We start from the raw sequence: 11,655 nt of genomic DNA, 5'->3' as shown, positions 1-11,655 counted from the left end.
CACACACACACACACACACACACACACACACGCATACATGTATGTATTGGAATCACTTAAAACCATGGAAATTGGAATGATATAATGTTTATGATTTTTGTTGGCAACATTATTTTGATACGAAGCTTGGATCAGAGAATTGGATTCTGGGAATCATTTGAAACTAACCAAGAAATGCTCTTCTCCTTCTCTACTCCCTGTCTTACAGCTTTACCATCTTTATTCATGTTCAGGAAACTCTACACAGGTTTCACACCCAATCATTTTCATTGCATTTCCTTATATTTTGCAGACAATTCATTGGAGATTTGGAAATATTTATGATTGTAAAACTTATAAAGATTAAAAAAATAATAATTATCTTGCCAAGTATCAAGCAGTGTGTGTGTGTGTGTGTGTTAAAACTATTTAAAATGGAACACAGCTGTCACTCCTAAGCAAGTATGGTTTGTTTTAGGTTTTCATGTGATTATGAGTAGAAATAGATCCTCTCTGAATCCATCTCACCTTTTACACAGCAGCACATTCAGGAAGAGAGGCAGGGGTGGGGATGCACCACCAGCACCTGGCTTGTACTTATTTTCAGCTGAGTTGGTTGGAGCAACTGGAAATGAAGTGTCTTGCTCAAGGACATAATTACCTGCTGGTTCAGGATTTGAACCCATGACATTATGACTGTGGGCGCAAGACCGTAATCTCTAGGCCACAGGCCTTCACTACTGACAGGTGCATTCATATGAAAGCTTTTGTTTTATCAGCAAAAAGTGGTTTTAATTGAAACAATATTGGGAAAGTAAGGGTCACTTGAATGGTTGTCAGTAAAGCTAACTTCAATATGAGGGTCATTAACAAAGCTAACTTCTATAATTCCAAATTAAGATGGAATAATCATAGACACTGTGTGAATCAAAGACTGACATTCGTCTCAAAATTGTCACATTGTTCCTTCATAGACCTGCTTATCCAGAGTGCTTGAATTTTCCTAAACTTATTTCTCTGTCAGGAATTGTTTAAACATAATTGTTTACGGTCACCCAAGAATACCTAAATATGTGTCTGAATTTATGTTAGATGTTTCCAGTTTTTAAACTTTTACTTGTCTAACACTTTTGTTTTTTAACTGATTCATCTGATTAAAAAGAAAGAAAATCTTTTTTTTATCTAATTCACAATTGAGGGTTGTTCACTGACATATTTAGTCTCAGCTGTCATACATTCTACATTGTTACTGATCTGGGTTTCATATATATATATGTCTTTATTTATTTACTGCTCTTTCTGCATAACTGTTTATAATTGTTAAAAGTGTTCTAGCAGAGAGGAACAATAGCAGTGTAGCTACTGGTCCAGTTTTAGTAATTGAAGTCAATAGTTTTGACTATTAGTTTTCCAAGACTGGTACGGCACTGTTACACCGATCCCTTTTCCATGTTGGAGCCGATAGAGATAAGTAGTTGTTTTTATAACAATGTAAGTACCCTGTCTGGTAAAATGTGGATTCATGAGCTATTTTAGGTCAGATATCAACATTGACAAAACACAGAAATAGTAGTAGTAGTAGTAGTAGTAATGGTTAAACATTAAGTCAGTACAATGGTATTTAGTTTAGTATTTCATGTTTCTGGACCACTATGCTTGAGAAGTTAGCTTCCCAATAACATGATTACAGGTTCTGGCCCAGTGTGTGGCATTTTAGGCAAATGTCTTCTACATTAGCCCTGGGCTGACCAAAACCTTGTAATTGAATCTGGTAAACAGAAATTGAAAGAAGCCTTGTGGGTGTGGTGTTAGTGGTAAATGATTGTCACTGTTATACAAGCAGTGTCCTTCATTTCTAATCTTGTGCATAGACATGTCTGGCCGTGGGGAAATATTACTTTGCTTGGAAACAGGTGAGGGTTGGTGACAGGAAGGGCATGCAGCCATAGAAACTCTACCTGAATAAACTCCATCCAACACATTCAAGCATGGAAAAGTGGACATTAGAATGATGATGATGATTGAGTGAATTGGCTATGTTGTTTGTTTTGTCTTTCTATGGAGTTGACCCTTTAATGGTGTTCTTGTGATATTGAAGGAAAGAGAAGTAGTCATGGTTTCAACGAGCTGAAAGCATTAATGGATACCTATTTCCCTCTCTGCAGTAAGTAATGCAAACGAGATGTGCATGCTTATTGCAGTGAAATTACTCATCTGATTAAGGAGCATGTTTTAAAACAAGTGGGGCTATCTGCCATTTGTGCATGGCAGCATTTTGTTCTAATTCAATAATTCAAATATAACCAATATTCTTTGATGCTTTGTTAGATTTCTGATATATAATTCTAACCAAAAGTTGTTTTCTTTATTTGAAATGATTCTTTGTTAATGATTCTGTGTATATATGTGCGTCTTCCTCTGAATATGTTTATCAAGGTGTGGTAAAGTATAACTTTATTTTTTTTAAGGTTCTGAGAAGTTCTTTTATTGGGTGGATTTTATATTGGATGGTTCAACACCAGAATTTGGAATTTGGAAAATTAAAGAATCACTATCCATTGGAACTATCAGAGTTGATGCTTTTTAAGTCTTTGATTTTACATCAAATATATTTAATTCATCATGTAGGGATAAAGATTATGAATCAGTATAGGAGCATAATGTATCTTGAACAGAATTCTTTGTTCTTCTTCACCAGTGTTTCTCAACGAGTGGGGTAATGACACTATTTTGGTGAGGCATTGGTTACTTCAGAAAGTTAATTAACAAATGAGTAGAAGTTGCAAAAAAGCTTCACACACACACACCATATATGAGAAATAATTAAGATTCAGTTGAATTAGGTACCTAAGATGAGGCACCAAGTCAGTCCGGTATTATCCACACAAAGAAGGTGAATAAAAAGCAAATAAGTAACATGGATGTCCAGGTATTTGTGCATTCTGACCATTTCAGGTTGTTCCATTTAATCAAAGACCAAACAGGTTTTCTACATACAGGATACTCCATTATAATTGTTTAGCAAATATTTCATCAGAACTAGAGAATAAAAGAATTACATGCTTGTTGCTATTATTGTAGCAGAATTCTGCTATAATATTATTCACTGGTTCTGATGAAATATTTGCTAAAAAAATTATAATGGAGCATCCTGTATGTTGAAAACCTGTATGGTGTAATGCATCCAAAGAAAGCAGCAGTGCATTTCAAATTGATGGTTGCATTGTTCGATTAAATGGAGCTGCCTGAAACGGCCGTAATGCACTGACACCTGGACATCCTTGTTACTTCTTTGCTTTATATATGTATATGAAGCTTGGTGACCCTGCCTGTGCTGGTGCAACATAAAAAGCACAAAGTCCACTCTGCAGAGTGGTTGGTGTTAGGCATGACATCTAGCCACAGTAGTCTGGTGTAGTGCTCTACCTGGCCAACTTCTGTCAAACTGTCCAACCAGTGCCAGTATGGAAGGCAGACATTTAACAATGATGATCTGTATATATAAAACAAATGATAGCGATGGAAAATGGAATATACCAGAAATTTCATTGTTCACAATGACCATTTCGACTGATCCTGCATTGATATCTCATGGATGAGCTATTGTTCAATTAGTTGTGTTGCATCCATTAGTGCAGAAGATGTTGTAAGGGGTATCTTGTTAAATAAACTCTGTTTCACTTGGTTTTAATGCAACATGTTGTTAGTGACCGTAGGTTTAAGCTGTTGGGTAGGAATGGCAGTGGGGGGGATTCTGTTGCAAAATTATAAACAAAGACAGGGAGTAATTTAGAAAAATAAGAAGAAAACATACAATAAAATAAAACATTATGTGAGTCAATACCCACATGTAGTTACTTCTGTACCCACACTTGCAGTCCTGTGTATACACATGCTCTCTCTCTCATATGTGCAGTTAAGTAGATGTCATTTAACTCTTTGATTAATGACCTGCCATTCTTGTATCATGCTGCGACCCAAGGTACTGGAGGTTCCAGCTGACAAGGGCAGCAGCTTTTGTTGATCGTAAATCTTTTAGTGGCTGTGGTACATGCATACACATATCACAACATATTCTTATACACATACGCACACACATTTGCCCACTTCTACATATTTATATATATTCCCATATATATATATATATATATATATCACAACATACACTCATGTATACATATATACGCACACGCTTGCCTGCCCCCATTATATACCTCTGTGTTTCCTTTCACTCTTCTGCTTATGCTTCTATGTATGTTTGCTTATGTAGAAAGGCACACAACACACATACACGTGTAAAATCAACTATATACATATATTCATAGATGTGTATGTTTACACACATACACATTTATGTGTACGTACACATCCATGTCTATATCCAAGTTTAGTGAAACATAGACAAGTTCCAATGGTGTATTCCATGGGACATGTCTTGTCAAGCTAGGTTATATTTAATGCATCCTGTTGTCCCAGTAGCTTTAAAAGGTATGACAAAAAATATTTAACATTAAAAAAAAAATTGAATGCAAGGGAAAAACGCTTAAGATAACTGCTGTAGTTTAGTAATATTAAAAGGATCCTTACAAAATGGTGTCCTTATTTTCTTTTCCCCACAGATTTGACAAAACCAAGAAACAGACTGAGAGTCTCTAACTCTTGAATTAAACTTAACTTGGTTACTTCAAGCATCAAAGCTGTAAACTTTGCAAAATGTTGCTGTCTTTTTCATGATTCAGTGATTTTGGCTTAACATTATGGCTTGAGAATGTAGATTTCAAATACGAATTGAAAAGGAAGTTATGAGTTTTTTAAAACTTTTTCTTTTTTTTTTTTTAATGAAAGATAACAAAACTTTACTGAGAAATATTGAATTTGCTACCAACAAATCTTGTTGGTCAAGCATTGGACTGGCATTATAATGCCATGCTGAGTATCTTTATTATTTTCAATTGTAATAAATATCCTAACCTCTTCTACTTCACCAAACAATGAAACATGACATAAAGCAATATAATTACAGCAATAATTTCATGCACGTAGCATGTGTGCTAATCAACTGGTCCATTCACATATATATTGGTTGCTAAGAACAGTCCATAATTATATGTTACTGCGTAGTCCGTCTGTAACTGTATTAACATGCTGTATTAAAACCGAGTAAAACAGAGTTTAATAAGACACCCTTTATTAGATCACTGGATGAGATGCTTCTGCACCGAGGGATGCACCACAACCATTTGTACAGTACCCCACCCACGAGGGGTCAATGCAGGATAGGTCGAAACGATCATTGTGAGCAATAGTTTCTTGTGTATTCCATTTTCTAGCTCTGTCATTTTTTTTATATACTCAACATATTCCGAGGAATTCCTGAGGTAGATCCCCTTCCATAGTTTCCCTCTACTTTACACAGTTGTCCCCCTCTATGCGCATCACATAACCATACCAGCACAGTTGTCTCTCTTGCACACCGCATCTAATGCCTCTCATACCCAACTTTTCTCTCAAGACGCTTACACTCTCTCATACATGCACACTGACATTGCACATCCAGCAAAACATACTAACTTCATTTCTTACAAGCCTACGCATGTCCTTGGCGGTCACAGTTCATGTTTCACTGCCGTGTAGCATGGCTGTTCGCACATGGGTATCATACAATCTGCCTTTCACTCTGAGCGAGAGGCTCTTTGTTACCAACAGAGATTAATAAAAACAGTATTTTTATCAGCAACTGATAGTTTCAGGCAATGAAACTATTGTTGATCTTACCTTCATGGAACAGTATATTGTGTGTGTGTGTGTGTGTGTGTGATTTAAGGAGTAGAGAAGTTATATGTGAGCTACATCAAGTTTCATGCAGGATAGTAGTAGGCATCCATCGGTCCCGAGAGATGAATCTGCACTTGGAGAATTTACAGTGTCTGTGACTGTAGAGGCCCACATGGGAGTGGCAGTCATGCATACAGCAACTGCATTTGAAGAAGCTCTCTTCCAGAGCGACTGGCTTTTCTTTACTTCCGGTGTGCTTTTCCGTGGTGGCAGATTCCAGTTTCTCTTCCCTTCCCTTCATCCCCTTTTGCAGTATTTGTCTCCAGCGAGGGTGATCATTTGTGACCGTCACATCTCTCTTATCTTCACATCCTTGAAATGAAGATGAGGTCATTCTTGTGTCAGTGGCCAATTCCCCATACAGGAGATCTTTTGGGATCCTCTCCTTTGGCATACAATGTACATGACCAAGCCAGTGCAGATGGCACTGTTGGAGCAGGATGAATTTGCTGGGTATCTTGGCATGGTTAAGGGCGTCAGTGCTGGTGACTCAGTGCACTTGATATCCAAGAGGCATTTCAGATTAGAAAGCTGAAAGCCATTGAGACACCACTCCTGTTTGGAGTGGAGGCTCCATGACTCGCTGCCATAAAATAGCGTGTCGAGGATGCATGCCTTATGGACAGCAATCTTGATGTTTGCAGCTAGTTTTTTTATTTCCCAGACTCTCTTTGTGAGGCTGGAAAATATGGAGGATGCTCGTTCAATTCGCCTGCTGATCTCAGGGCCTAGGGAGAGGTCATCAGAGATGATGCAGCTTGAATAGTGCTGGCAGTAATCAGACTGGCTTGTATAGTATACAGTGCATGATCTTGCAGTCATTCAGGTTCAGCAAGCTTGTTGATCTTATGATGAAGCAAACGGTTCAATACATACATGCGTGCATGCATGCATATATTCATTCATTCATTCGATGGTTTTGTTTGTAGTTGGGCTTAGATTTGTTTTTCTTTTAGATTATCAAAATGAGGTATGGCAAAGAAGGTCAAGAAATACTGGTCTAAACTGTTTCTTAATGGCAGAAGGGGTCTTCTAGATTCTCTGATTGTCAACTGGAAATAATCCCTCCGAGTTTTCAGAATACATCAACCAAAGAACGAAAGATTTAGCTATTTTGAAAAATGAATGAATGATAATTATATATTTTGTATTTGTGTTGTTTGATATATCTCAACTGACAAAAAATATTGACATGGTGTGAAAGAAAATGTTACTTTTTAAATACTTTTGTTTTTTTTTTCTTTTGTTATTTCTTTGCTTTTAGTTGTTTTTTTTTTACTTTTGTGGAATTAAAAAAAAATGTGTGTGATGGAAATTACTAACTAATGTTTTTAATTTTTTTATGATTATCTGAAACTTTTGTTTGACTTTGAAAATAATTTAATATTGTGTAACAGTGGAATCTGAAGAAACTAGTGACCTGTGTTGTCGAATAATGATAATAATAATAATAATTATAATAGAGCAGGAAACTCATTGAGTAGAATTGCATTTTATTATGCCATTGTGGAAAAGAGAAATCTAATGTTTGGGACAGAAACTCTCATGGAGGGGTGGGTGGGGAGATGGGTTGTTTATACTAGTGGTGGTGGGAGTAAGGAGTGAGAAATTCTGACAGTGAAGAATAAAGGAGTTGGAGGGGCAGTAACAAGTGTTAGTGGGAGGGAGGACAATATAAAAATCAATGGGAATCCCTGGCAGTTTTGAAAAAAAGGAAAGGAGATAATAATAGGAATGCAAAGCACTTATAAAAACGGTAATGATTTAGTGAAAGAGAAACGAACCCAAATAGATTAGACTCAGGAAATGGGTGTACAATTCTCCCAACTCCCAACAATTGTATTAATTTACAAGATTAGCAATTTATTTTAGAATTAAATCTCATCAGTTTATTTCTTTTTGCTCTCTTCTTTAGCTTGTTTTAACTCCAGAGTTGGAGTCATGGAAGGAAACATATTTTATAATAATCCTTTCTACTGGAAGCACAAGGCCTCGAATTTGGGGGAAGGGATTAAGTCAGTTACATCAACCCCAGTTTGTAACTGGTAATTATTTAATCAAGAATGAAAGGCAAAAATTGACCGTTGCAAAATTTGAATTCAGAACGTAAAAATGGAAGAAATGCTACTAAGCATTTTCTCAACACTTCTGTCAGCTCACTACCTTAATAATAATGATAGTTTTCTATCACTGCAGTTGTTTAGATGCTGCTGATGCTGTTGATGCTGCTGAGTAGGTGGCTCCTCGTCTGTCCAATAAACAGATTTGTTGCAATAGCTTCCATGAATATATTTGCATTGCTTATTGTGAAAAGGTGGTCAGGATATAGAAAAGCTATTCATATTCCTTAACCCTTTTGTTACCCTGTTCTGTCTCTGTTTCAATTAATTCTGAAAATAACGAAGACTTCTGTCAAATAATTTTGTTGTTATTGAACTAGGGCCTCAAACCTAAAACATTTTGATGGAAGGTTGTTTTTTTAAATTTAGATCAATTTAAAAACATGAAGTTTATATCCAGAGCACAGTCTCAAGGTGGGTTGGTATCAAAAGGAATAAACTAAAGTACAACTATTCCATAGACAGGAAAAATTTGATATTGATAGCATGTTGAAATGGTAATTTGTGCAGGAATTATCCAATTATATTTAGGGTAGATATATATGAGTGGTTGGTGAAAAGTTCCTGGATTTAAGGGTATCACAAAAGACCTGAGTTCTTTTACAGAAAAGCTGAAGGACTGCTGCAATAAGTGTGTGAATCTGAGAAGGGAATATATTGAATAAAATCATAATTAACTGATCCTCCTGTATTTTCTGTTACCCAAAGCCAGGAACTTTTCAGCACCCCTTCATGTGTGTGTGTGTGTGTGTGTGTATACATACACACACACATAATATATAGCATAGTTACTGCATTTCAAATATAGACTGTTACAAGTTCTATATGCCAAAATTAAGAAGCCTCCAATTTTGTATTCTTAGTTTGCAGGGTTCTTAGAATCAGAATCCTTTCGAAATAGTTCCTGATGCAACAGAAGAATGTTCCTCTGTTATGATCTACTTTGAATAACTGCATCAAAGTTACTTTCTGCTGCTGTTTACATCACTTGTCATTATTACAGCATTTAGGATCTCTTTGAAATCTTGAAACAGCTTGAGTCTTAGTGTACTCTCTGTCTGATTCATCTCATGCCATTGTATGTAGTGAGGCCTTTTTCAAGAAATAGTCTTCTTTAAACGTGCGGCTCTTCCATTTGCAACCTTTTGTTGACTGAATAAACAAAATAGAATAATTCCAGTTAGCAATAAAACACTTCACCCATCACTCCAACAATGCAATATAAATGCTAAAAGCCAGCATTTTCCACAGCCCTTACTCCTTCTTCGCCTCCTCCTCCTCCTCCTCCTCCTCCAAGCCGACCTGTTTTTCAAATATTAATTTGTATAATATTCACTTCTTCGGACATTAGCGGCCACTGCTGGCAGCCTACAGGTGGCAGCTACTCAAATGGTAACATTGGTACCGGGTCTGCTTCAAAATTCCACCAACCTTATGAACTATCTGACACCACCTGTTGCTGACTTTCATGCCGGAAGTAAGTGTTCCGTTGTGTCTTATACATCTGATATATAACATACATAAATGTCTCTTCAGATATCACCATTTTCTCCTTTTTTTTTAACCTTTGCTCTTCAACAGAGGCGCCACATCTGGCTGTTTTTCTGTTCTGAGTTGCTTTCAACTTAATCCATCAACACCAAAATTTCTGCATGTTTGCTGCCTAACTTAAGCTTGCCTGCTAGTTGTCATGGTGATACATATAACCATTTACATTGCCAGCTGTGTTTTGTTTTGTTTTGTTTTTTTGTTATCAACTATTATTTATTACTTGTTAATTATTTTTTTCAATTTCCTTATTTTATCTATTGCTCCTTTATCCTCATTGCCAGCCCCCCCCCCCAATTACCAAAATCAATACCTTTGCATTTGTCCAACAGATCTCTCTCTCTCTCTCCTACTAATTCCAACATACCTCTCCTTCCTACTTCACCATTGCCTTTTACTACATCCCTCCATCTAGATTCCCTTTCTCCTGCACTTCACTCTCTCCCATCTTTGCTTATATCACTCTGTCTCATTGCTATGCTTTCATTTCTTTTTTTATTTCTTTTACTTATGTATATTTGTTTCTTTTTCATTTTACATTTCTTGGGCTTTTCCTCATAAAATATAGGTTATAAAATTATGATTGTTGTTGTTATTGCTGTTGTTATTAAGCATGCACTTTGTTAATTTGAATTTCATTTATTTTATTTATCTCATGTTTTTTTTGGTTTTTACTTAAAATGTATATTTTGCAAAGCAATTTTATCAGTGCTTTTTTGTTTTTTCATTTATCTTTTAATCAATATCCACAGCTGTAGATAATCCCAACAAAGATTCTATCAAATTCCTTTTAAGTTAACAACAATGGGTAATGATAAATCACTACAGAAATATACTGTAGAGATATGAGGAAATATCTTAAGTTGGCATCACTCACAGATCTGTGAAATTAATTAAATATTCAGCCAGTTCATTTGATATCGTGTTCTTGAAGTTTGCTGATTAAATGTAACAGAATAACAGATTAAGGATGAGGAAAATATTTCTGTTTCACTGCTCCATAAAAATATAATTTTAGACAACAACAACAGATTTTGTATCCCTTTTAACATTTATTTGGGGTGGTTTTGTTTTTATTCCTTAGGTTGTCTTTTAAACTATCTGGAGTTGAAATAAGTATAACCAATTTGATATTCCTTTTACTATTATTGATATAGTTCACCATCCTCATTTAACATTCCTTTTCCATTCTGGCAAGGGCAAAACTGCTTGACTGGAGCTAGAGAGCTGCACCAGGCTCCAGCCTGTTTTGACTTGGTTTCTATGGCTGGATAGCCTTCCTAACACCAACCACTCCACAGTGTACTGGCTGTCTTTGACATCACCAGCACGGGTACCTTTTACATGTCTCTGGTATGAGTACCTTCTATGAGTCACTGGCACAGGTACCTTTTATGTGTCACTGGCATGGGTGCCTCTAATGTGTCATCAGCATGGGTGTCTCATGTGTCACTGACATGGGTGCCTCTCACGTGTCACTGGTGCGGGTGCCTCTCACATGTCATTGGTACGGGTGCTTCTCACGTGTCACCAGAACTGGCCACAACTATGATTTCACTCAGGAGATGTTGACTGTAGAAGGATAAAGAAAAGACAAAGCAGAAGGTTGTTGGGAGACAATATTCCATGACAAAAGAGGGTATGGGCATGGCCTTATGCTTAAGAAGTTTGAAAAGAAACACCAGGATCTGTATAATGTTTATATCTCTTCCAGATTATTTTCTGAAATATCGGGTGATATTTTTGTTTAATATTCTTTATTTGTTTACAGATTTCAACTAAACATACTCAATTCTTTTTATAATAGGAGATTATAGCTATTTTTAGTCTAAACCAGGGGTTCTCAACCATTTTTTATCTATGGACTCCTTTGATTACTATTTTATTCTGGTGCCCCCCCCCCATAGCCATTCAATGTTTCAAAACTAGTTTTATAGAAAAAACATCAGAGAAAGCAAACCCACCTGTTTCTTGCAATACATAGCAATATAAAGCAAAATTTCTTCAGGGGCCCTTAAAATACTATTTGTGGATCCCCAATTTGCTATTCTGTTGCATGGACACCCAAAAATCTTATAAGGATCCTCAGGGGCCGTATGGACTCTCGTTGAGAACCACTGGTCTAAGCAAATAACATTGCTTGCACTTATTAGTTTAATTATTCCAATGTTTT

The 11,655-nt window shown here is 36.3% G+C and overlaps 1 protein-coding gene across 6 annotated transcripts in view; it reads left to right on the top strand.

Annotated features, from left to right (window-relative positions):
- The window catches only part of LOC106883526 (DENN domain-containing protein 5B), a 189,698-nt gene that overhangs the window by 143,485 nt on the left and 34,558 nt on the right, over window positions 1-11,655 (top strand). For 3 of the 6 annotated variants that reach the window (XM_052966692.1, XM_052966690.1, XM_052966688.1), the window contains one exon: window positions 9,286-9,411. The exons of 2 other annotated variants lie outside the window; for them this stretch is intronic. In XM_052966692.1, coding sequence (XP_052822652.1) covers window positions 9,286-9,411 — 126 coding nt within the window. Of the gene's footprint in view, window positions 1-2,077; window positions 2,144-9,285; window positions 9,412-11,655 lie in introns of all 6 variants that reach the window. One more of the 6 variants, XM_052966693.1, reaches the window with a different exon arrangement.

The sequence above is a fragment of the Octopus bimaculoides genome, chromosome 3, assembly GCF_001194135.2.
Source record: "Octopus bimaculoides isolate UCB-OBI-ISO-001 chromosome 3, ASM119413v2, whole genome shotgun sequence".
In the NCBI taxonomy this organism is placed as follows: domain Eukaryota; kingdom Metazoa; phylum Mollusca; class Cephalopoda; order Octopoda; family Octopodidae; genus Octopus; species Octopus bimaculoides.
This window is presented reverse-complemented; position numbering and strand designations above follow the sequence as displayed.